The 27768-nt window shown below is 44.8% G+C and overlaps 1 protein-coding gene across 1 annotated transcript; it reads right to left on the minus strand.

The window, feature by feature from the left end:
* Nucleotides 1–14752: 14752 nt before the first annotated feature.
* On the minus strand, nucleotides 14753–17952 carry LOC143362464 (uncharacterized). The gene is made up of 6 exons (XM_076802666.1): nucleotides 17347–17952; nucleotides 16531–17234; nucleotides 16184–16298; nucleotides 16064–16133; nucleotides 15106–15858; nucleotides 14753–15063 (listed from the first exon to the last, which is right to left on the minus strand). The coding sequence occupies exons 1-6, from the start codon at nucleotides 17950–17952 to the stop codon at nucleotides 14753–14755; spliced, it is 2559 nt and encodes an 852-aa protein (XP_076658781.1).
* Nucleotides 17953–27768: the final 9816 nt, after the last annotated feature.

Genomic DNA, 27768 nt, shown 5'->3' on the forward strand with positions numbered 1-27768 from the left:
AACAATTTAATAAAGTTGACCGTTCCCTATTTCGTCTAATATTATTATTGTTAGAAATTTTTCCGATCCATTCGCAATACAGTAAAAACATTTGAAGAATATTAAAACACTTCTGTATTATTCCCAACTTATTATAATCACTAGCGAATTTTGTGCATTTATGGCAAAAATGAGGAGGTATAATGTGAAACAGTAGAAATATAAAAAACACTTGATAATAATGTAGGAATATTTTAAAGGAACTCCTACGTCTTAGGTGTGACGTATCGGATGGAGTGATCCATTACCGATTTCTCTTCATAACTCGATACTTCGTTAACACACTCGCTCGCGACTCTCGCTTCTCTAACTCTCGCTCTTCTGATTCTCTCTCTACTGACACTCTCTCTACTGACTCTTCACTGACTGACACAGCATCTTTTTTTTTTTTTTTTGTTGTTTTTCACTTGTGTGTGGGGTTGTACAGTACCTGGGGAGAAGATTCCCTTTAACCTGTATTAGACGTGGAGGGGTGAGGTGTTATGGGCGGAGTGTTGGATGGGGAGGGGTCTGTATGATCTTCATGAGTGGATACTAGGATAAACTTTCAAAAACCTGTATACATGGTGGGGGGATGAGGGGGGTTTGGTTAGGTAAGGGATTATTTGGGGGTTTTGGGAGAGTGTGCTGTATCATTCTGGGGGTGGTGCTGTATCTGCGTGTTTTGAGGTAGAGGTTGTGAGGGTTGTAGTTTCCTATGTTGGCTATGAGTGGGTTTGGGTGGTCGGGAGTGAAAGCTGTATGTAGGGAAGCGGTGATGTATTGTGAGATGGGGGGGATTTGAAGTGTTTCGTGTAGGATGTGTGTCGGGGTTTCTTGGTCTGCGTTTAGTATTATTTTTAGGAATTTATTCTGTCTTGTTTGGATTTTTTGGAGGTGTGTTTTGGCTGCTGTGATCCAGATTTGGTGTCCGTATATGAGGGCTGACCTGGCGCAGGTTTGGTATAGGAGTTTTTTGGTGTTTAAAGTGAGAGGGCTTTTATGTGAGATGAGTGGGTATAGGAGTCTGAGTAGCGGGTTTGTTTTGTGGATTCGGTCCTGTATGGTTTTGGCCCAGTGGCCCTGTGGTTTTGACACAGCATCCCTCGCATTCGTCCCTTTTATATAAGGCCCTCTTTCATTCTTCCTCTCTCGCACTCTCATTCTCTCTCTATCAGTTTCACATCCATTCGGAAAACCCAATCAGTCACGTACGCCCTGCGCTTGGCGCCCCTAACCACTTTACCCCTGTCACCGAGACCCAAACACTCTCCTTTCACACTTCGGCCCAAATAGACACCCTTTCACGCCGGACCCAAACACGTTGGCGCCACGATATCGCGTCCACCGTCACTCTAAACAGTGTCTCATTCATAACCCTACAATAATCATCTTATAAAAATTATTCATGGAAGAAAGAAATTTTGATTTGGTTCCAGCACCTTGTGATCGATGTAGAAAACTTTCATTCAATACATCTAATGTACGTTAAGAGAAATAAATAAATTTAAATTGTTCATACATTTTTTTGAGTACCCTGTATACACAGTCTTCTTCAACCAATATTTTGATTTTGATTTTGAGAAATACCAAAGTAGAAACTTCGCAGGACTTCGTTAACGAGCCAATGGAACGTCGGTCGAGTTGAAGAATATAAATTCGTGGATTAATGGGGCAAGAAGCAATCAGGTTTTAGGGTTTTGTAAAATGTGACACGTTCGGTTAGGTTCTAAGTCTCCCGACGAAAACGAAGTGACGAGAAAGAAAATCGACCGGGAATTAAGAGGCTGCACTTTTCCCTTTTTCATACGCGAACGAAACCAGCTCGCAACGGCCTGTAAAAGAAGATAGGAAGAAAAGGGGAGAGGGGCTTTGTTAAGCGAAAATTGAATGGGTAGTCGCAGAAAACCCGGCCCGTTTTGTATAACCAGCCCAGAGAGAGAGAGAGAGAGAGAGAGAGAGAGAGAGAGAGAGAGAGAGAGAGAGAGAGAGAACGAGCCAGTATTCTCCTTTTAACCGGCAACGATCCCACTTACGAAGATCGGTTCGATAGCATACGTTTCAACACAATTTGTATAAAAATTTTGATTGGATCAACGGACTTCCGATGGGACTCGACGAGGACACTGCGTATCTTCTGTTGATAGTATATTTTTACAATGAAAAAGTCACGTTTCCCCCATCTCTGAGAAGAAAGCGAACTCACATTTTTAATGTCGATTGTATCTGCCCGTTTTACGGGCAGCGTACGTAAACTGCAGTATGTTTACAACAATATGTGGTGTTACGAGCCAGTTCTGCGAGCAACGCAAGAGACCGGCAAAGGGTCAATTTATTAGTTAGGTATGCGAACGAACGGGGTCCGAGGACCTGTGGCCTCTACAGTGGGACCATCTGTCCCACTGTCGAGCCGTTCTCCCTATTTGAGGGATGTCACAGGTCTAAAGTCCTCTCGTTCCACCTCCTCGTGGTGAACCCTGGGAACACACATAGTTGTTTGTTGCTAACGGAGCGAGGGGCATTCCGCGGGAAGTAGTCCCAATGATGTGTGAGGCGATGCCGGTGGGATCTTCGGATCCTGGCAGGGCCTCCCATGCCTGTAAGACTCACACGGAGGGGTGAAAACCGCGGGCTCTCAATGTGTCCTGCGAACGACCGGGGAGGTCGCCGCAGGGCCCCATACCGTAAACCGGTGGTCATGTTTTACCGGAACGGGGGGCTTGCCTTAATCGGCCGGCCTGCGAGGAGGATAATCCTCTATAAAAAAGTCTCTATTCCAAGGTATCGTAACGTGGCGGTGGAAAACTCCCGGAGTAAGCGCCGGGGGTGGGCGATGGATGCACTCGCTCATGAGCGTTGTACAACCTCGGGATACCTGCCGACCTCCGGTTGTATCTAGGCTTACCGGGGCAAGCGGCTCTGCCCCGGTGGACACCCTCTTCCGCGTACTGTATTTAGGGTATCGAGTGAGGCGCCCCCAGAAATGGGGCGTAGTAACCAGGACCGATTATGAAAAAATGGATGACTTAAACCCAGAGCCTCGGAAAAATATGGATGAGATTAAGGAGGGGTTACCGCGCCCGGAAGTGGTTGAGGAGGGAACTGTGGTGGACCCAGTGCCATCACAGGTTATGGGTCCCTCGGCCCCAGTGGTTGGAGACCGGCCCAAGCTCCGGCCGGTGAGGGGAATCCTGGGGCGCGACGGGCCCGACGTGGAGGAGGACCGAGCGTCGGTTAGGTCGATCAGGTCGGCCAGGTCGACCCCCTCCATCAGCGGCGCGGGCGCAAAGCGTCCGCGCACCCCGACTCCAGGGAGAGCCTCGCCGTCCCCGGCACCCGATAAGCGGGACAGGCTGGAGGGGACCCCCCAGCTCCCCCGCCCGGAGGTGAAAAGTCTGCTTCCCGGGGAACTGACCGCTCTCCTCGTGGAGCTGGCCCGAGAAAACCGGGACATGGCCGAGAGGAGTCGCAACCTTAAGGGCACATACGTCAAGGGTTTCCGCGATTCCTCCGACCTTATCGTCGAGGTGGCCAACGAGATCGACCGCAGGGGCTTCCCGGGGGGAAACCCTGCGGTTGGCTCTGGCCCTTTGCCCCTCGCGGCCCCCAGGGAGAAATTTCTGAGGGAGCGTTGCGCGGCCCTTGAGAGGGAGTTGCGGGAGACCCGCGACTCCCTCGAAGCCATTAGAGGGGGAGCTGATGGCTGTAAAGCGGTTGCGGGAAGCTCCCCCCCTACCGGCACCCACGGACGTCGGGGACACCGCGGCGCCCGCGCCGGACCTGATGGTCCAGATGCGGGCGCTCATGGAGGCGGGGCTGAGCTCCATCCGCCAAGAGATGCGGGTGGAGCTCGGGCGCGCGTTCGCGGCCGTTGCCCCGGCCGCGGTGGCACGTAAGGCCCCCCTACCGTTGCCACCCGTGCCTCTGGCGCCGCCGAAGAACCTGCCTGCCCCACCGATGCCGTCCCCTGTCCCGGAGGCGGGAGGAAAAAGAAGAAGAAAAAGAAGAAGAAGGAAAAGATGGGTGGGGCTGCCGCGGGTGCGAACGCCCCTGCGACCTCTCTTGCCCCTCCCGCCGTGCCTACGGTCCCCCGCCCGGCGCTGCCCCCAGCACCGAAGCCAGGTCCCCTTAAAGTGCAGACCTGGGTGGACATGCTGGGTAGGAAGGCCTTGGCTGCGGCCAAGGCTGCGACTGCCGTGGCTAACGCGGCGGCTGCCACGGCCAAGGCGCCGCACAGTCTGACGAATGGCCTTTTTAGCTGGACAAAACTCTAAATCGCCTATTTTTCTATATTTATCGATTAATATGTTTACAGTTGTATAAAATATCAATAATTATTAATTTTTTACAACATTTAGTTGGTTTTTGTTAATTAAACAATATATTTTAAGTGATTTATAATTAAATAAAAAATACAAAAAATTTAGTAATGGATCTATGTAACACAGAATGATTTAACAAGTAGTAGATATTATCAAAGAAAACGTCATTTTTAATTAGGGACAAAAACAATGTAATTTTGGAAAAATTATAGTACATGTTACTTTCTGGAGGTTCAGATATATTCTAACGGGAAAGAATTATTCTTTGGTTTAGTATAAGGTTTCACTTTATAAATAACAACTCTGTTTCATATTATTGTTTACTATTTTAATAAAAATATAATAACATGAAAATATAAATAAAACAAAAAAATAACAGAGATCAAAATCAATAGGAACATTCGGTTGCTAAAAACTAATAACTTATAAACAAATGTAAATAGAATATATCTAAACGTATTTGTGTTACAACAAATATTTGGGTTTACAGCAAAATAAAAATACAAAACAATATACACAACAGGCAGTAAATATTTTTCATTGTTGTAACAAGACATTGCCTTCTGAAACTACGTAGAAACTTCTTCACAACTCGATTCTCTATCAGAAGATTCAAGTTCTGATAAAGAATCTGTTTCTTGAATATCTATATCTTCATTTACTATTAATAATTCAAGAACTTCAGGGGACAGTGAACTAATTTTTTCTTGTGGGATTGCGCGAAAACTATTTATTAGTGGGTCGGAAGTTATTAATAGCATTGACATTAAGTCGAAATTGGTATTCACTCTTGACGTTTTCCGTGTATTTCTTTCTCTAAATCTGCGACAATCTTTATGTCGCGCTTCTTGCGTCTCCTCTGTCATCTGGCCAATTGGAATAATAAATGATTTAATGATATCTGCCGCGTGATAAAATAATTTATGTACTGACACCGGCATATTATACCATGAATATAAATTTATATATAAATCTTTAGTCGATGAACAATATTTATTGCCTGGCCGCAGGATAACGTTTGTAATAGTATTCCTAGATTTTTAATTAATCTTTTATCTATTCCGGTTATATCTGAACTTTTTTCAATAAATTTAAAAAATCTTCTGGCTGTATTGCCATCGTTGGACGTGCCAAATCCCTGTTTTGGTTTATCTACAATTGAACCCATTTCCTTTCTAAATCTTTGTTGTATTGAACTTTTTCGCGCTTTAAGATCTGCTTTCTCCACTTCATTCCTTACTTGCCATTTTTTAATATTTAAACGATGAGATATATGTAACAGACATTCAAAAGTACGGATCCATAAATGAAGGGTTGATAACCCAAATTGATAATTTTCAATTTTTATATTTTCTTTTTCGGGCTTATTATTTAAAAATTTCGGTGTCGCTCCGCAGAGGTAACACTTCATGGATGAAGATGTTTCTGTTATAGAATTACACACCTTCCCATCTACCATAGTCAAGAAAAATTTATACTTTATCGTTACTTGTTTTCCATCTATTTCTAATTTTGTTGGGTTTAAATTTTTAATTTGGTTTAGAAAATTATCTATTTCGCTTTTAACTAAACTTTCGCTTTCTTTTTTAAATATAAATTTGTGCGGACGGCAATATCTAGTTGAACCAGGGCTTGGATTGTTCCCGACTGAATGTATTTCATTTGATAATTTAATAGGTACAAAAGATATTAAAAATAAAAATTCATTTCCTTCAGTGGACATTTTCTGTTTATAAGCGCTGTGCCCTGCGCTCCCGTCACATCCCCATTTACAAACGAATTCTAAATTATCTTCGTGTTTGAATATATTTTTATGGCAATTTAATAACCGGGTTATCCAAAGGTCTAATCCCATTTGTAAGGAAACTTCTGCACTTATTTCCGTTAAAATAATAGCGTTTACAGGCGGTAGACAATTATCTTTGGCTTTTCGTACTTCATAATAGGAGGGATACATTTTATGTCCGCAACTTATACTTTTTTTCTATGTAATCTATATGAAAATACGTCTTCACGTATAAAGTGATAACGTAACAAATAAAGCACTAACAACAATCACAGTAATTATAACAATAACAATACAACAACAACAATAAAAATAACGAAACTGAAAGATATAAGAAAAACGCAAGGGAGATGTACACTGCACGCTGATCACTCTGAGACTGAAGAAACGAATTTTCATACGAAGAAAGTTTAGAGGAAAACTCGGGGATCCTATCATTGTTTTGTTACGTATGGAGACGTGTCTCCACGTTCATTTCGATTAGAAGTTCTAATCTCTTTTCTGAGAACGAAAAGCGTCCCAACAGGCCCCTTGTCTAATGATTGTACTCCGGCTGGACGCAGCTGGCACGAAGCATGATTCAGTAACAGCACCGTACGATTTCCTAATATGGAAATCTTCAAAACATCCCCTTCTGGAATGTTTTGTCAAGATAGTCTTTGATAGGAAACATCCTGGCTAACCCTTCGTTTTACCCCTATAAACAAAAGATCCAGCTGCAAACCTTAAACTCACTAGAAACGACAAATACGAGTATGCGACCGTAAAATAAAACAGATACATTCCCCTCTCATTTTTAGGGTATATAAACCCATGCATTTTCATCCTCTTTGGTTAGTCGAGAAGCGGTCCAGTCAAGATTCAGACGCGGTTCAGTGCTCGTGCAGTCACGTCGCGTCAAGTCTAGTGAGATCGGGTTAAAGTCCCTTTCGAATCAAAACGTAACCTTATAGATTCCGTCAGTTCGGTATATATTCTATTTGGCATTCAACAATCGCTATCTAACCCCGCATTGCCAGTGCGTCAACACCGTGCATCATTAGGTAACAATTTCTCTAATTGTACACTTACTACATCCACTCGCGACACAAACAATCACACTTGTAACTATTCCAAATCAGAATATATTTGTCTTGTTTGTTAACTCGCGTAATCTACAACCTTTAATTATTGCCTGATATCCTAATCTAATAATTGAACGTTCCCACATGATACAATCTTACCGCTCGGATTGTATCCATTAAATTATATATAAGTTACGAGGCTTACTAATCTTAGATTCAATTCAACGAAGATTTCTCCAAACTAGTGGCTCCCCGGTTTCGCATTGGGTGCGTCCACGAAAACTATACCATCCTAGCGGATCCCTGATTTCGCATTGGGTTCTTCCGTATCCCAGCAGCTCCCTGGTCTCGCATCAGGTGCGTCTGTGAGTTATCCACCTTCCTTTAAATCGGGTTCGCCGCGTGTCTCTCCTAGTGACTCCCCGATTCCGCATTGGGTGCGTTCACGAAGTTTCATCCTCCTAGTAGCTCCTCGGTTTCGCATCGGGTGCGTCTGCGTTTGACTCCAACCTCCCAGAGGTTCCCTGATTTCGCATCAGGTGCGTCCTCGACGTCAACTATCCTAGCGGCTCCCCGATCTCGCATTGGGTGCGTCCGCGTACTTAACTAACAAATTGAAACCATATTCCTGGGGTAACAACCCCTCGCCGGCCTCTCGCGTTGCTCGCAGCCCTGGCTCGTAACAGTTTATTCCTTCAATATACAATGAATGAGACCAATCCATAGATTTCAACGAGTAGACTGAACAAACCGCTAAGTGGCAACGGCAATCGGCATCAGCTGCGTTCGAAACGCCCGGCCCGAGCTATGACTGTCACGAGCGTGTACGTAAAACGACGTAACTTCATTGTAAAAATTAGTATAGTTGCGCAACGTTGCGCAAGCCAATTTTGGTACTAAAATAAAGTAAGAATCTCTATTATATTTATATGTAAAAATCATCGCGTGGGGCGACGTGGGGCATATACTAATTCATTAACGAAGAGTAGTAACATGGGCGTTTCTGTGGAATAATAAGTACCGTCTTTGACACTTAATTTACAAAAATAGAGGAATGTTATCGATAATTTGGAATTACTAAAGTGAAAATACATGTTTTGAGATGTTATATCCATCATATATAGGAAATTTAAACACTCCTTAGTACATTTTAACATATTTCTAGCGCGTATGGAAATGTGCCCATTCATTTATAGGTTAGGTGTTCGTTTTTTAGGTGAAGCTTACACGCTCTGTAAACATACAACGAAAGAATTTTAAGTTTTAATATTCAAGGGTTTTAATACATGATTATTTTAGATTATATTAGCACAGTTAGTTTTTGTTGATTTGAAAGTTACTTTTGTCCAGCTAAAAAGGCCATTCGTCACACTGTGCGCCGGCGGGGGCCTCCAAGGCCAGTAAGGCCGCTGCCCCCGCCCCGAAGGGGGGAAAAACAGCGGCCAAGGTGAAGGCACCTCCCCGCGCGGCGGCGGTCACCTTGACCGTCCCCGAGGAGAGCAAGGCCTCGTACGAGGAGGCCGTCAGGAGGGCCCGCCAGGGCTCCGATTTAGGTGCCCTAGGCATTGGGGCCCTCCACTGGAAGAGGGCGGTAACCGGGAGCCTGGTGATAGAGGTCCCCGGTGCCGATGGAGGCCCCAAGGCCGACGGCCTGGCGCGGGGTGTTCCCGACCTGAGCGACAGCCAGTATGGATTCCGGAGGGGGCGCTCTACAATAGACGCCCTGGAGCGCCTGCGCCTCCTCCGGAAACTCTGTCGCTCGGGGCAGGGTGTTGATAGCTGTGTCGTTAGACATATCTAACGCCTTCAACGCCCTGCCCTGGTTGGAGATAATGGGGGCGCTGGACTATTTCCGGGTGCCCCCTTATCTCCGGGAGGTGGTCCGCGACTATCTCCGCGACAGAGAGGTGGTATTTACCGGCCGGTATAGCATTGTGCACACGAGGGAGACGCACCGCGGCGTTCCACAGGGGTCGGTCCTCGGGCCGCTCCTGTGGAACTTGGCGTACGACGCGGTGCTGCGGGTTGTCCTCCCCCGGACACGGGTGTCATCTGCTATGCAGATGACACCCTGGTTTACGCCGAGGGGGAGGACTGGAGGAGGACCAGGCACCTTGGAGAGGCCGCCCTGGACTGCGTTGTCGGGCGAATCCGGAGGATGGGGCTGACCGTGGCCGCCGCAAAGACCGAGGCGATCTGGATGTTTGGATCGCCTCGGCCGTGGCGGCCACCCCGTGGTCAGGACCTCTGGATTCGCGTCGCTGAAACCTCCGTCGAGATCGGGCCCAGGGCCTGGGACTGGTCATAGACGGCCGCTGGTGATTCGAAGGACACTTCGAACTCCTCGCCGTCTTGGCGCGGCTGCTGCCGAATGTCGGGGTGCCGGATTTGAAAGTACGCCGCCTCTATATGGAGGTGGTGCGGTCTATAGCCCTGTATGGGGCCCCCGTATGGCACCGCTCGCTCGGGGCCAACACGCCTAGCCAAAAACTCTTGGAGAGAGTGCGGCGGCGGCTGGCCCAGCGGGTCATACGGGGGTACCGCACCATCTCCGCCGAGGCGGCGGGACTCCTCGCCATGATTCCACCCTGTGGTGGCGGCGGAGCGGGCGAAGTTATACCACATCGCCCGCTCCTTCCGCCGCCCGCCGGGGGTGGAACTCACGCGAGAGGAGGAGTTGGAGCTCGAGGGCCAGAATCGCCAGGCCCGGACGGAAGCATTTTCGGAGTGGAGGGCGCTGTTGACGCCCTCCACACGTCCGATTGTCCGGGCCCTCCTACCCATATTTTATATATGGTGCAGGAGGCGGGGAAGGTTGACCTTCCGCCTCACGCAAGTGCTCTCCGGCCATGGGTGCTGCGGAGAGTACCTGCACAGGATGGGGCAGGAGCCGACGGCGCAGAGCCACCACTGCGGTGAAGATGTCGACACGGCGCGGCATACCCTGGAGGAGTGCCCAGCTTGGGCCGAGCCGCGCCGTGTCCTGAGAGCCGCAGTGGGACGGTGGGACCTCTCGCTGTCGACCGTGGACACGGGCCACTCCTTCTGCGAGGAAGTTATGAAGCAGAAGGAGGCCGCCGAGCGGGAACGGGACCCGGGCTCCGGGAGGAGTGTGTGGGCGCGGAGACGACCCCCGCGCCGACGTGTGCCTCCGGGAGTGGGGGCGGCGCGGGGAACCTCCCCGCGCCCTGTTGTGCCCCCCATCATTGGGGGCGGCGAATTTGGGGGCCCGGGGTTCGAGCTGACCAGGGCCCCGGGGGGGAGCATAGCTCCCCCCGTGATAGGCCGACACCCCCCGGGTTAGTTTCCCGGTGTGGGGGGGGTGTCGGTCCGTCCCTCCCCAATAGGGGAGGGGGATCCGTGGGGGGTTTGGGGTAAGGAAGGGTCGGGGCGTGCCGGATCGCGCCCCCGACGGCCCTTCCTTCCAGTGGCGGCTTCTTCTTTCCTCGGCCGGGGATGGTTCCTTCGGGACACCAGCTCCGAGCGGGGCACGAAGACTCTGGGAGCTGTGGGTGGACCGAGCTGGGGCTCGGGAAACCCAATCCGAAGGCTCCAGGGATGGGGACACCGAGCGGGTCCCTCCGCCCGGGGTCTTACAGAGTAGGTAATGGGAGGGGGCGAGCCCCCTCCCTGGGGTAGTATGTTAGCTGGGAGGTGTCCTGTTGAGTACTCACGTGATCCAGGCACCTCCCCCTTTATCTTAGGTGGGCGTGAGGTTTTAGTGGGTAGTCCCCAGGGGTACACCCCCTGGAGACATTCCCACATAACCCCGGCTCTCCCCAGGGAGCCGGGGTATGCGAAAAGCATTTCCTCAAAAAAAAAGGAGGGGGACTTTAACCCGATCTCACTAGAATTGACTCTGTAGGGACTAGAGAAAGTTGGAAAACTGCTGAACACGATTTATGGTATACGTGACTAGACAATGCTATTTTTGAGAAAACTGTTTAGTTTCAGACCCTAGCATGATTTTAGTTCGAGTTAGTCACAGTCTCAATAGCTGCACACGGGTACCATAAATCGTGGAGTGCCGAAGGACCTTCGACAAGAGGGCAGCAGTCGTCCGCGACCGGAAGAGCCCCACGTGCGTAAGGTCTGGAGGACACCAGCATTATTTGGAAGAGATTTTTCCCTGCCACAAAGGGCAGAGAAAAGTATAAGTAGACAGGGCGATGGAAACCTAGAGCAGTCCGTCATCAGCTACAGGTCTAGACGTCACTCTGCCAGTTTTCCGTTCAGAATAAAATCCATACAAGAAATATCCGTGTATATTGAAATAGACCTTCACCACAACTCTTAAGAATGTGACACGACGTGATTATACACGTGAATGCACGATTACTGTTCGAAGAGGATGAAAACGAACGGGTTTATATACCCTAAACATGAATGGGGTGCTCTGTTTATAATTTGATGTCACGTAGGGTCACACTCTCGTTCTTTTATCGCTTCTAATTAAAACGGGCCTCAGTTAGATCTTTGTTAAAAAGGGTTAATGAGAGGTTATCTAGGTTATTTCCTATCAGAAACAATCTTGACGGATTCCAGAAGGGAGTGTTCTCGAGATTTTCATATTAAAAATCGTACCTTATCCCTTCTATTAAAAAAGGGGGTCTGTTGGGACGCTTTTCGTTCTCAGGAAAAGAGATTAGAAAATTCTAATCGAGAGAGCTTCTCCATACGTAACAGTGTGCAGCATGCATGCGAACTCATGTAATTTTTATTATTTTTCAGTGAAAAAATTACACGTGTACCACAAATTCCAACAAGTATGTATGCAAAATACCAATATGAAAGGTCCAATAATTTTTCTGAAATAAAATTCCTAAATATTCGTGTAAAAATTATCTCGTAAATGCTTAGATGATTTGAAGGTCAACTGAGTTTTTTCAAATGAAACCACATATTTTTAAACTCCTACAATTGTAGCCCTTCTCAAGACAACTTCAACGATATAGTCATTTAAGGTCATTCAAGGTCATATATATAAAGATTAAATAAACTTACAGACCCACTTAAGAAAGAGAGTCGAGTCGGTCGTCCTGTTATGGAAAAATTCGTTTTTTATGAACATTATAATCGCGAGCTAGTTAAAAACAGTGTCGACACTGTCGACAGTGAAATAAGATTGCTCGTGTCGGTTGATAGCCGTGGATCGTAAATTCTTTTCTCGTTCGTTCTGCCGCACAGTTTACAGGTTCGGATTAATATTAATGTCGCGGCCCCGGGATCGCAGATAGATTCAGATAAGTTGCAACGAAAAAGCTTTCCTCGCAACCCGCGCTGAATTAATAAATCATTATTCTACGCGGAGGAGATTCTCTGTCGGCTGCTCGCCGTTGATACAGATAAACACGGTGGTGGGGGGCGGGGCTCTGTTTGCTGATTTCAACGCACGCAGCCCCGCGTTAATTCGCTCAATAGACCGCGTGCAAATATTTAGCGATGTGTATTTAATCGGCGGAATGGGAAGGGGGAAAAAACGAGCGACGGCTTTCAGATATGCCCAAAGGATAATATTCGCGCGATTAAATAATTCCCGTAGCATGAAAAGAACCGAAACACCGTAGAAAAATGCGTCTCTTCCGATATCGTCGCAAGAATCGCGTCAAATTAACGCGCCCCGGCGCCAGCTCCGCGTTTCGCATAAATATTACTTGATTCACCTCGTGCTAGAACCATTTAATCGGTTTATCAATGACAATTATTAATTATTCAACGGTGAAGTTTCCACTTCGCGCCATTATCTCGCTCATTATAATGTTAAACAATTTACATATATTCCGCGGTACGAGCTTCACAAAATTCTACGTTTTAATCATCGGAATGAAATGTTTCAAAAAGTTTGTGTACTTAACTGTTACTCGGAAATATTTCGTCACTCCTGATAAATGCAGTTGCAAGTCTAAGTGCATTTATACATTTCTCTGGCCTGTGAAACACTGAAATAAATACATTTACAAATATGTTAGCTGAAATTTAAGATTTCGAATGATTGATTGTGTGTTCAAAAAAAATTGTACATTTTTTAGTACGATCTTAAAGTTTGTAAAATTCTTCATCTAATACTATTATTTTTTTTTTTTGCTTCTTGATGTGATTTTTTAGGAACTTTAAACGTGTTCGAAGCTTGACGTGTTAAACAACAATTTCTACGAGCGAATGCCTATAAAAAGGAATCCATAAGAATTGTTGTATGTCCTATTGATAATTTTTTTTTTATTTAGCATTTGAAACCCTTCTGGGTTTATTCTGCTTTACAGGAATAATAATATAAGTGGGTACAATAATGTAGCATACAGAGATAGAACAAGAAGAGTACAATAATAATGCAATTGAATACGATAACACTGTCCGTTAATACTAAATATGTAGATTGCAATTTTTGAAAAAGGAATGAATACAAAGACAAGCTTCAATATTTGGCTTCGCTATAAGTGTGTCTACATTAAGAGGTAGTTGAAGGCCCATACTAAGTAGGGCCTTTGTTAGCTTGCGTCTTTGTGAATTATACAATTCGCATTGCCATATTATATGGTCAAGGGTTTCGCAGTCCCGATTGCATTTGCACTTGCTATCATTGACAATACCTACTCGCGCTAGTGAAGCAGCCAGGTTATAGTGATCGGAACGCATTCTGTTAACTGTAACAATAAAACTTCTCCCTAGTTTTAAATGGGCGAACCAGGGAACAGGGCTTTCATTAAAAAATTTTTGAAAGAATTTTTTACCCGTAAAGAAATCTTGATTTTTTATAACTTCAAAAGTACGATCTTTGGCTTGTTTTTTAAACTCCTCAAATAGATCAGTGTAGGGAACCGCAGGAATATTTACAGTGTTCATTGACGTTGTCGAATTAGCTGCCCTGTCCGCATTTTCATTGCCTTGAATTCCGATATGCGACGGAATCCAGAACAATTTAACGAAGCTGTTATGATTATTATTGGTCAGCAAATTGTATTTTCTTTTGATTTCAAGGATGTATGGGTTAGTTTTAATATCTGCTTTGGTGCTTTCCAAAGCCTGGAGCGCGCTGAGAGAGTCCGAGAATATGAGAAAACTGAGATGTTGATGTTCCAGAGCAATATCAAAAGCATCATTTAGGGCAATACATTTTGCGGTGTACACAGATGCAGATGGGTTAATGGAGCGAGTTATTTCGAGGCTAAGTTCAGGACAGATACAAGCCGAACCAACACAATTGGCCCCAGAAATTTTACTACCATCCGTGTAAATAGTGGAGCAGTCACTGATCCCAAACGCATCCTGAAGAATATTCTGAGCACCATTTGTAGTTTTTATATCAGTACCCAGTTCGGTGCCAAATGGGATTGAAGTTATGAAAGTTTTATAATCATGACAATAGATATTAGTTTCACGAATGTTGGATGCATTGTGCTCTAGAGCAAACGTGAGGCGTCTACAGAGCAATCTGCGTTGTCTTGAGGTCCTTTTGCTTTGGTACAAATTATAATAAGTTTTGATGGCCCTGAGGGTGAGAGAGTTTCGATTTGTTAAGATCTTGGCCATGAAACAGTAGCATAGCTGGAGAGTGCGCTCTTTAATCAGAGACAGTTTGACTCTCCTATCAAGATATTAAGTGGAGTAGTTTTTCGGTAGCCTAAGGCAAGTCTAATCGCGGTATTTTGAATGCTTTCTAATTTTGCAGTTAGGTATTTTTGAGAGGGAAAATAGATAAAGGAGCCATAATCTATAGTGGAGCGAATGAAGCTTTTGTATAGCGTGATGAGCGTTTCAGGATCGGACCCCCACCATGTACCACGAAGATATTTGATTATATTGAGAGCTCTGGAACATCTCTTTATGACTAAATCAATATGCATTTTAAACAAAAGTCTATAGTCAAAGACAATCCCTAAAAAGCGAACAGATTCACTAGAGACTATACTGCAATTACAGAGTTTAATTTGTGTAGTGCCTGGCAATATTTTTTTATTGTTAAAACGAATTAGTTTGGTTTTATGCGGAGTGAGAGTAAGCCCAATTTGGTGGAGGTTTTTGCTGATTATGTTAATGGCATTAGTTAATGTACTCTGGGCTCTTTTGACTATTTTAAATTTCACATATATTGCGATATCATCTGCAAATTGTGATACGTAGACATTGCGAGGTATATTTCTTGTTGTGTCTGAAACATACAGAATATACAGCAAGGGACTGAGCACTCCTCCCTGTGGAACACCCCTGAAAACTAGCCTGGGCTTAGATGGAGAGGTAGCCGAATAAATTTGTCTTTCGTGTGTCAAGAACTTAATGAACAACAGCAGATTTCTAGGAGAACCTAAGTCCGCCAGTCTCGCCAATAAGATATTACAATCAACATTATCGAATGCGCCTTGAACATCCAGAAAGGCAGCTAACACTTCACTTTTTTCCATAAAGGCTTCCTCAATTTTTAGAGTCAGATTAACTAAATTGTCAGAGCAGGACCTCCCCTTCCTGAAGCCTTGTTGGCTAGGAGGAATGAGTGACTCATGTTCCGCCCACCACTGCATTCTGCCCTTGATCATGGACTCAAAAAGTTTACACGAACACGACGTCAGAGAGATGGGACGCAAACCGTTGCCTTCTATTTTGTTTATAAAGTGAACAAAGGATTTTTTCCAGCTTAGGGGGAATTCATTCATGGTATACATGGAATTGAATATGTCTAGAAGAAGAAGTTTAAATTTCAACGGAACTGTATCTGAACACAACTTTATTTTCACCCGTTTAACGAATTCGGATTTGTGTAATGGTTCGATGACGAATGGACAACTGAACTGAAAGTTCGCTCGCGCGCTTTACATACTGTTCCCCTACTCTTATCAACTAAACTGAGATTCGTGGAAAAGGCTAAAGCTGTCGCTTTGTACTGTTTATTTTAAACCGTCGTCTCAGGTATACAAATTCTGGGCTCATCCTTGCATGCCACATACGCAATGACTTTCACCAGACGGTTAATCGCTTTAATTTACAATCATATTTCCTTTTACCCGAACCTCGCGGCCCTTTGTAGCCTGGCGGCCCCGGATCCACCTTTCGGTTTTTCCGTGCTCGCTAGAACCCTTCAGGTGAGAAAGTTCTTCAAATTGAGGTGTTTTTTGCGGCCTAAGATAGACACATTGTGACTATCTTTACACGTTATTGGCTTGAGATGCAACAAACGCTATCGCGTAGTCGCCAATGTCAACGAGATTCGGGTGTTTACTCTTTGTGGTATACACAATTTTCGTATCAAATGACTAGCAGTAGCCATCCTCCACTAATCTCTTACAATATTTCACATCTCATTCCGTGTCAATTTCGCATACATGAATTCTGCAGTTAGAAACAAAAATACGCATTTCTATCTGTAACAGGAAGGTTCTTGAGAATTTCGTAATCTATACCGTCCATACCGGATGCCGACTTAAAATTTTTAGAGTCAAGGGCAATGTTGAATTCTACTAGATCAAATTGGCTGTCTAGGAAATCGTTTTGGTCACAAGGAGGAAGCCATTCAGGGTTAGTTGGAACCCAAGGAGGACTAATCTTGTTTAAGGCTTGATCGCGTTCAATGCCTTGCTGTAAATTTTCAGAGTTACCCGAGGAGGTAGCTCTAACCCACTTGTTTTTAAGAATTCTGCATTTGTCCCAGACATAACTTGGATTTGTGTGAAAACTAATACTTTCCGCGAATTTTCTAAAACATTCTCTTTTCTTGTTTTTAAAGGTTTTCTTTGCTAATGCTGCGTACTTTTTGTAGTTTATTAGATATTCTAAATTTCCGGTGTGTTCCCATTTTTTAAATGACCCCCGGCGAAGTCTCTTGATCTTGTCACACTCCGAGTCCCACGAAAAAACTGGATTCGAATATCGTGTTTGACCACAATTTGTTTTTTTTTTTATATTTTTTTTTTTTTTGGTAGGAGTGCTCGACCTGATAAAATCAGTCACAATATCGGCAAAAAATTCATATCTAGAGTGAGGCTCTAATTGTTCATACTCTATGGTACAAAATTTGGAATACTGAGAATCTAGTTCGCACATTCCAATCGGTTCTGACTGTCTTCAGCTTGAACGAATGTTTCTTATAGAAATATCTTTCTGTATAGTACATAACTAATAGGGGAAAGTGATCAGAACCCAAGGTTTCATCTCCTACAACAACATTTACCTTATCAGAAATATTTATTGTCGAGAAGATCAAGTCCAGATTGGATCTATTGTTCCTGTATAAATCCAGGTGTGTAAGAGAATTATTGTTATGCAAAAAAAGGTCATGAGCATCTATGGAATTGCTTAATCTGTAACCATTGGAATCAGTATAGTTACAGTTCCAATTTGTATTATGAGCATTAAAATCTCTCATGAAAATGCAGTTTGCATTTGCTGCAACATTCGAGCAAATGAGATCCCATTGAATGTGTGTGAGAGATTGACCAGGAGTTCTGTAACAAGCTATAAGATCGAGCGGTGGATTGAGATGACTTAGCTGAACGCCTAACAGCTCTACGGAATCATCTGGAGATTGAAGATTGTTAATTTCGCGATAGGCAACGCTTTTACGTATGAACATCAAAATGCCCCCGCCTCTGGCGTGAGTTCTGTCTCTCCTGAGCGTGAGAAAACCTGGAAAGGTTCTGAAGGTGCTGTCCGGCGCTAGCCAGGTTTCAACACAGATGAGGATGTCCACGTCCTTTAGGATGGTTTCGATCTCTTCAGCCCGTTGTCTTACACTTCCTATGTTCCAGAAAATAATCTTCAATGAGATAGGCTCCATAGTTACTTCACTTGGATAGAAAAGGTTATGATGATTCAATATCTTCTATTGAGCTGAGGTTTTCAGTGGAGGATTCTCGTGTATCAGGGTTGGAGAAACGGTTCATGATTCCAATCACACGACCTCTAAGCCTCCTACCGGGGAGACGAGCACCGACCTCGGATAGCATGTTAATCAAGGATGGGATATCTTCGGTATAATTCAAGGCTATAGAATGGACATCATGCTTCCCAAAGCTTGAGACTAGAAATTTTGTTGTTATATTCTTCATGTCAATTGGAAATCTTTGGGAGTTTTCCTCGATAAATTCTTTGATTGGTGAAAGAAGATTTGCAACTTCCTCCATAGATGTTCCCGCGTCAGGTTGATTTTTTGATTTTTTGGACGGCTTCATAACACGATCAAGTTTGGTATCTTTTATCGATGAGTGATTACTGTCGTTGGAGCTCGTTGATTCGGAGAGAGGTCGCTTAACACGTGGAGGAGGTGGCATTGAACAATCCGGACCTTGGGGTTGAATAACACTTTCCTGAGTAGCGTTCTCCTTATTCTGGGTGTCTTTAAAGGAGTTTTCAACTGGAGCGATCACCTTTTGGCAGAACTTGGCGAGATGCCCCTCCTCCTTGCACAAAAAGCAAGATACTTTGTCGGTAGACAAGTAAATCCAGTAGACCGTGCCGTCATACGTTATGGATATTGATTCCGGAACTTTGTGCAACTCATCAGGATTTACATAAAGTTGTCTCCGAAAACTTAAAATATGAAAAAAGCCAGGACCAATAACTCCTGCTTTAACGAAGCTGATTGGAGAAACAGGAGAGATGTTGATTTTGCGAAGTTCTTCTAAAATGACTTCGTGTGGAATTATAGGGCAAACGTTTGACAAAATAATCCTTTTGGCTTTGGAGATGAGCGGTCTGATTGTCAGTGTGTGGGTACCAATAACGACTTTAGTATGGTTCTGAGAGTTTATCTGCTAACTCTTTACTGCTGAGGTACAAACAAATTCGCCCTTGAGAAATCCTGGAGACAAATCTGATACTACTGGGGCCAATTAGGCTTGCAATTGCAACAGTATATTCCTGCACAGTGATTCCATCGATAGCATCAAGGATTATTGCTTGCTCCTTTGTAGGAAAAAGGAACTTTTGCGTTACTTGCGCATAAGAAACAGGGAGTGAATTTTTCTGTGTAGATGAAGCCATGGTATATCGGAATATGCGTTGCGCCAGCTCCTGTAATCAGAGGCTACGACGCTACGCTGTGCTCCAACACGGAGGTTGAGCGTGTGTTTACACTCGCGAATAACACTAACGCTATCACACTCACTCAGCCACGGACACAGAGACACAGCAGAGACGAAACTCGTAACCACGTCCTCACTCGATGACGGTTCGAATCGGACTCCTTATTGATAATTTTCTCATGTTCCAAAGGGAATAAAAAGTTACATTAAAACATTTTCCTACATCGAATTTTAAATGAAAAATTCCACAACAGGACAAACTGCAGTCTAATTTACATGGGAAAAGATTAAAAAACCAGTGTATATGCTTACGATATCCAGTTCCCTATTTTTATTCACTTACTAAAATTTCACGCTAATTGCAACAACCACAAATTTACGCGTTAACAAGTCTCGCTCCTGAAATTTTACGTTTCTTTATTCTCCGGCCAACGGAGCAAAATGTGTATACAAAACCCTCGGTGATTATTTATTAGGTGTGCAAGATAATCGCTGCAATTTAAACTCTGACGTAGCTGGTACATGCTTGCGCGCGCGTGTGTACGAGAGTGTAGAGTGCCGGGAAAAGGGGAAAAGAAATTAATTGTAACGCGAGATGTTTTCATGCAGGGACCACGAGTACGCGTTACTTTGTCTCGCCGGCTATAACCACGTTGACCGTAAATTGGATCAGTATCCCATTTCATCTCGATGGGTTTCTTCCTCGTGCAACAAAATACCACCCTTTTCCTTCGTCCGAGGAAATTCTGGCCGTGCGAAACCAGCGAAACAGATCGTTTAAATTCCTGTCGAACCGACGGAAATAAAATTCTCGAAGAATTTGTCAAAGTCACAAAGACCTGGTAACTCTTTGCAATTTTTGACTGCGGATGCAGCAACCTCGAGAATTCCGGAAAATTGAAATCATTCATTCAACACTAGGTAGTCTTTAATAAACACTAACGTTTCAGTTAACATGTTGTAAAGTCAAAAGAAATCATAGAACATGTCTTAGATGGTAGTTCTAAAGAGGAAGGTTCAATCATCATATCCATGGTAGATTCATTCATAAGAAAAATTTTTTAATGATTTCATAAATCATTTAAAATCGACTGCTCTGTATAAGAATACCCATTAAGACAATTTTTCTAACGCTTGATGAAGTTTGAAATTAATAAAAAAAATTTCTGAGTGATCCACCGGCACCCGAAAATCCTTCATCTCATAAATCTACGACTCCAACAGAGACTACCCCTTTTTTTATGGTGAGGAAATGTTTTATACATACCCCGACTCCCTGGGGGAAGCCGGGGTTATGTGGGACTCTCCCCGGAGGGCGGAGCCCCCGGAGGCTACCCACTAAAACCTCACGCCCACCTAAGCTACACGGGAGGTGCCTGGATCACGCGAGTACTCAACAGGACACCTCCCAGCTATCATCATACCCCGGGGGAGGGATTAACCTCCCCCACTGCCTACGCTACAAGACCCCGGGCGGAGGGACCCGCCCGGTGTCCCCATCCCTGGAGCCTTCGGATTGGGTTTCCCGAGCCCCAGCTCGGTCCACCCACAGCTCCCGGAGTCTTAGTGCCCCGGTCGGGGCCGGTGTCCCGAGGGAACCAGCCGCGGCCGAGGCAAGAAGACGCCGCCACCGGAAGGAAGGGCCGTCGGAGGCGCGATCCGGCACGCCCCGACCCTTCCTTTCCCCAAACCCCCCACGGATCCCCCTCCCCTATTGGGGAGGGACGGACCGACACCCCCCACACCGGGAAACTAACCCGGGAGGTGTCGGCCTATCACGGGGGGAGCTATGCTCCCCCCGGGGGCCCGGGTCAGCTCACGCCTCGGGCCCCCAAGTTCGCAGCCCCCAATGGTGGGGGCATAACAGGGCGCGGGGAAACACCCCGCGCCAACCCCACTCCGCCCCCACCACTGGGGGCACACGTTGACGCGGGGGAGACCCCCGCGCCCTCCCAGCCGTCGCCGCCCCCCTCCTGGGGGGCACACGTCGGCGCGGGGGTCGTCCCCGCGCCCACACCCTCCTGGCCGAGACCGGGTCTCGTTCCCGGGCCCGCTTGGCGGCATCCTTCCGGGACACCACGTCCTCACAGAAGGAGGCCACCGCCTTCCACGACCCCATGCTGCCGAACATGTGGTCAACCACGGTCGACAGCGCGAGGTCCCACCCGCCCACTGCGGCTCTCAGGACACGGCGCGGCCCGGCCCAAGCAGGGCACTCCTCCAGGGTATGCCGCGCCGTGTCCACATCTTCGCCGCAGTGGTGGCACTGCGCAGTCGGCTCCCGCCCCATTCTGTGCAGGTACTCTCCAAAACAGCCGTGGCCGGAGAGCACCTGCGTGAGGCGGAAGGTCAACCTTCCCCGCCTCCTGCACCATATATAAAATATGGGCAGGAGGGCCCGGACAATCGGACGTGTGGAGGGCGTTAACAGCGCCCTCCACTCCGATAAACTTTCCGTCCGGGCCTGGCGATTCTGGCCCTCGAGCTCCAACTCCTCCTCGCGCGTGAGTTCCACCCCCGGCGGGCGGCGGAAGGAGCGGGCGATGTGGTATAGCTTCGCCCGCTCCGCCGCCACCACAGTGAAGGGTGGAATCACGGCGAGGAGTCCCGCCGCCTCGGTGGAGATGGTGCGGTACCCCCGTATGACCCGCAAGGCCAGCCGCCGCCGCACTCTTTCAAAGAGCTTGCGGCTGGGCGTGCTGGCCTCGAGCGAGCGGTGCCATACGGGGGCCCCATACAGGGCTATAGACCGCACCACCTCCACATAGAGGCGGCGTACTTTCAAATCCGGCCCCCCGACATTCGGCAGCAGCCGCGCCAACGCGGCTGCCGTCCTCTCTAGTCGGGGGGCGAGGAGCTCGAAGTGTCCATCGAATCGCCAGCGGCCGTCTATGACCAGGCCCAGGTACCTCATCCTGGGCCCGATCGCGACGGAGGTTTCAGCGACGCGAATCCGGAGATCTTGACCACGGGGTAGCCGCCACACCCGAGACGAATACAACCAAATCGCCTCGGTTTTTGTGGCGGCCACGGTCAGCCCCATTCTCCGGATTCGCCCGACCACGCAGTCCAGGGCGGCCTCACACAGGTGCCTGGTTCTCCTCCAGTCCTCCCCCTCGGCATAAACCAGGGTGTCATCTGCATAGCAGATGACACCCGTATCCAGGGGGAGGACAACCCGCAGCACCGCGTCGTACGCCAAGTTCCACAGGAGCGGTACAGAGACTACCCCTTAAAACTATCCAGGGTGTTCCACATAACACTTTTCACAATTCTTCAAGTACTTGCGATAATCTGACAAACAAATATTTTAAACAAAAGTTGGTCAGTTTTCGATTGGCTGTACATTGTAAAAAAAAAACATATTTTTAAATGGCTCTTTGTATTTTTGACTTAACAGTATTATAGCCCGTATCAAGACACATTCAACGCCCAAGCATACCATGACCTTCGGATGACCTTGATGGCAAAGAAATGAAAATTTCAACAAACAATGACAGTCTGCTTGAATGGGTGATAATAACTTGTGTTTATCATTAAGACTCGAAATTACATTCAATTCAGGAACCTTGAATTCGTCTTAATACGGGCTATAATACTGGTAAGTCAAAAATACAATGTGCCATTTAAAAAAATGAAGGTGACCTTGATAATACTAAAACAAGATTTTTTTCCAACTTTTTTATTGCAATGTATAGCCAATCGAAAACTGATCAACTTTTGTTGAAAATATTTGTTTGTCAGATTATCGCAAGTACTTGAAAAATCGTGAAAAGTGTTACGTGGGACACCCTGTATGCTTATATTTCCACTCCTCCATAACTAACGAGATCAATTAAAAATTGTCTTACGTACTTAATCCAAAAAGGAGTTTAGTACTTCTACGGGAATAATATTCTAATCGGCGTCGGAGCGTGGAGATCGGGCCATTATTTGTCAATGATGTCCTCAGGAAGCTGAACGCGTCCCGGCGTCCGTCGCGACGCCGTCAAAAATGTAGTTTCCTTCGCCCATAACTCAACGGTGGTAGAGCCCCCTATATCGTGTACCATAAAACCTCGATATTCCGACGTCTGATCCTCGTGTATTCGGCGCACGTAGCTTATAACATCCGGTGTTCGTTCTCGTAGAATGGACGCGACCGGCCGATTGTATTTACCTTGGCCCCGTAATAGGATCCGCGCGATACCTTGAATAACTTTCGGATCGTGATCCCCGTCATCGTCGTCGACGAGATCTCCTTCCCTGTCCTCATTCTGTCGCAATTTCAGTCATAATGTATTCCATTAAAATTTGGAGACGTGGCCGACGGTGTTCCCTCTTCGCGGGAGCCTCCGCCACGCGTGTTCCTTGCGTCGCGAAAGAGAATTTGTTTTATTGAAGCCGTTTGAATAATACATCGTGCTTTGATCGAGTTTCACGACCCCCGAACAACCGGAGTTTTACAGCACAATCGCGGCGGAACGGCCCGAGATTTGTGGAAGATCAAAATTTTAGAAACCTGCTCCCGGAACTCGACGCAGACAGAGACAAGGGATGAATAGGGACGCGGACATTTTGGATTCTTCAATTATTCTCCGAATTAATTATTTTCAGACGATCGAATTATTCAATTTCTGGTTTTATTAAATTAAAACAAATATAAATATCATATAAATACTAAATTAATTAGTTTATTAGGTCTGTGCAAAAGCTCGTGCCCGATTCCTTGTTGTATTTTAATACAAAATTAATTACAAGTTAACTGTTGCATCAGAACTTTTTAATCATTTATCCTTTTATATTTCAAGTACTAATTCTTGTCACAACGCCGTCTGTATAGTCTATAAATTTGTCTGTTCTCTCTTCGCAACAAATCGTTCGATATAGTTGGAGGAAACACTGGAGTCACTTAATTGAAACACAACGGGGAGTGACTTACTTGATCGTCACTTTGTTTGAACTCTGAACTGTTGAAGTAGAAAATCTGAACTTTATGGACAGTAAAAGTTTATCGTTTAAACAGGAAAACGGAGCTCGACTTAATTTGTGGGATCGGTTTTAAACGTCAACAAACCCTCCGCGTAATTTGAATTTAAAATGTGTTAGCTATCTTCTCGCGGGCACATTATTCAGCGCAATTTTTAATTCTCTTGGAAATTGATTGGTTCAATTAAACAGCCAGTATCATTAGAATGAGTTTCGACCATTTTTCAACTTATCAGTATCTAGCTCAGTAAATATTTACATAAATAGCATGTTAGAGTTAGTGGTTTAGGATATACATCCGGGATCAGAATCAGTCTTATTTCAACAAACACAGACTTGTTAACTAATATTACACAGCTTTATTGTAACGTACACACGTGTCGTATATCGAGATAGAGAAGAGGGTAGAATAGAAAGAGGGTGCGCAGACTGTTGAGTGGACGCGGTGAATTTAAAATGTAGAATTTATTTCTAGTATAGCATTAGTAATCATTAATTTCGTGGTCTAGTGGATTAAAATTAAGCCGGTCTTGTGAGCCACGAACAGTGTTTCGACTGTAGTTTGAAGTTGAAAAATTGAAGAATTGAGTCAAATTATTTGCTGGCAGTGGAAGTGGGCTAAATGATAATAAGCGGGCTAAATGATGATAAGATCTTACCTAGTCGCTAAGTCCCGAAGCAATATCGATTAACCAATGCTTCCATCTCGATTTGATCCTCTCTCTCTCTCTCCTCTTGGATCGTGATCGAACGTGTCTCCCAAGAACAGGTAAACCTTTCAGCGGTCTGCACCGGCGTCGTAGATCGACAAGATGATCCCAGGATCGTCGAGAACGATGTTGCTCGACCTCCAGCTGCCGAAGGATGTAGGGTTGACGGGTCGCTTGTAAATCCTCGGCGCCGTTATCGAGCTACTCAAATATTTCTGCGGTAAAATCCTTCGTCTCCTTCGTACCCTTCGTATCCTTCGTCTGTAAGTATACTATCGTGGGGAACCATGGTTAGCTCGAACCTCTATACAGCTTCCAGGCTACGTGTTTACGTGTCTTTCATACTGTTTCTTTCGCAATTTTGCTCACCGCAGCTCCTTCGTCCTTAATTCGTTGACAAGTTTACCATTCAGGACCTTTATGCACATTCCTATTTTTATGTCCAATTTTATGAGAATTGAAATAAAGAAATTATCTCTTTTGTCGATTAAAATAGTATCAATTTTTATTCGCATACACATTTTCTTGTATTTTAAAAGGATCCGCAGCCTAGTGATTGTAACATTGAGTAAACTGCGAACCTTCATATGTTCTTGCAATCTGTATACGTAAAAAATACAAAAAAATCTTTACATTGACAATTAACAGTGACATTTGTATTTTTGTTGCATAAGAAGTTTCATAGCCAATTCTTTAATTTTGATGCAATAATTTATGGACTACTGATAAAGGAAGATATATTTTTATTTCGTTTCTGTATTGTTTCGTAGTTTTTTTCGGTGCACCGAGCAATTTAAGATAGGAAAGTCCTTTTTACGAAAGAATTAAATTCGTAAGACGCCGAACACTTTAATTTTGCAATAGACAATTATTCCATTGAAACATCGTAGAATCCATCCCCTTGATCCGTTAATCATCCCCCGAGTGAATTCACAGACTTCAACAATGCCCCATTCTGCGAATAGAACGCATTTTGTACCGACCTAAGTATTACGACAGAATAAACCGCGGAAGTGAACAGTCGAGTGTGTGTATAAACGGAAGAATATCATTTTACGATTACGCTCGAGGATTTTACGGGCTCGTAACATTAGTATGTAAACCCCAATATGTACAGAACGAGGCACAACGACGCAAGCGTAACGGTTTATCGTTGGTTAAACGAATTTTCCGGCAACATTCCTGCTTAGTATTAAGATATAAAAAAATTAGATGCATTTATTGCTGCAGCAAGTGCATAATATAGTGCATTTAGGAAACAAGTCTTTGCAAGCTTATTCGATCCTTCGTTGAAAATTTATCAATATAGACTACTATATTATAACAATAAAGATAGCATGCTCTCAATTTTCACTCAAACATTCCACGATCATGTAAGAGTATCTCATAATATTTCTATGGATTTTTTACGAAAAATTAGATAGATCTAAGATTTTAGAGGTCGTGCTAGATTAAGAGCATGAAGAAGGCGAACTTTCAGAATTTTTCTTTGAAAAACTGCAAGACTTTGTTCAGGGAATGTTTTCCTACTTCAAATTATTTACTTTACGAGAGAAATATTAATTATCTAGAATTTAAGGGGTCGTGCTCGATCAAGAGACCGATAAAGGTGCTCTTTGGAAATTTTTTTCCGAAAACCTGGTAGATCTAGCCCAAAAAATATTTTTGTATTTAAAACAGCATAGTTTGAAGAGTGTATCATAATATTTTGATCCAACAATATTTATCAATTATAAATTTATATCCCATTTATTATGATCTTTTCATGTGTCCCCATCATCTTTAACCCTTTGCAGTATAAAGTAGAAAGTCGATGCGACCTATTACCCGTGACCGATGCAGCTGAAGCCTGCACACGATAAAAAATAAATTAAAAATACGAGGAGGTTTCGACATCGGAGAAGGTAGGTATTTTTCTTTGCTCTGGACATAATTCTTGTACACGGATAAGGAATATCCGAGGAATGCAGGATGCGTGCGTGTAGCGACAGCTGCACCGAGGTCCCGAGGGTCCTGGAAAAGCGATCCAATAATTTTTCTCCAGGCTGTGGAGCGTTCACGGACAGATTCTAAGTGGCGGTATGCTCGAATGAACCGCGACCGATTAAACGCGCCAGGCTCGTAATAATTTTACTGTGGTAATACGCCCAGGGCAGACGGCGGACTAAACGTTTCCTATACTTCAGCACTGCGAGCAATATATTATTACGAGGCTACCACTCGGCACCCTTCATTATTTACCTGTTTTCAAACGATCTTTGGTTTTTTGGCGATTAATCGAATCATTAGCATCCATCAATGTATTCCTGTATACTCGGAAATTGTTTGCTGAGCTTAAGAATGTTTGCATATTTTTCTGTTCAATCCTGCTGCTTCTGGATTGTCTCAGTCGTTCTTTGTCCTACTGTTACTTTTATTCTTACTTTAAATAGTTTACGGCTTTTATTAATAGTCTGCAGATCTTTATGCAAAATACAAGCAGTATCAAATTGTACAAAACAGGAGACGAATAAAACGTGTTTCTTCTCTTAATAATTTTAATAAATTGAGAACAACGTAACAATATTCTTAAATTCTTCCGATGTATTCATTGTGCTGTATTTCACTTACCAATTTTTGCCATATATGGATAAAATCCGCTGTCTGTTTACTAGAAAATTGATACATTTGTCAATGATTAAAAATTGCCACTCTCTTCGGGGCTCTCTTCGACTTCACTTCGCCCAATCGTTTGTTGGTTCACTCTGTGCTGATAATAATTCCCCGCGAAAACAATGATCCAAAAAAATTGTGCCAGTATAAGTATCTGCAAAGTACGATGACGAGTGCCGCTCGCCGCAAATGATCCTCCGTCATCGTTCCGCGGAACCCGCGAATCCGACGGTGATTCGT

This window comes from Halictus rubicundus, chromosome 17 (genome assembly GCF_050948215.1).
Source record: "Halictus rubicundus isolate RS-2024b chromosome 17, iyHalRubi1_principal, whole genome shotgun sequence".
Lineage (NCBI taxonomy): Eukaryota > Metazoa > Arthropoda > Insecta > Hymenoptera > Halictidae > Halictus > Halictus rubicundus.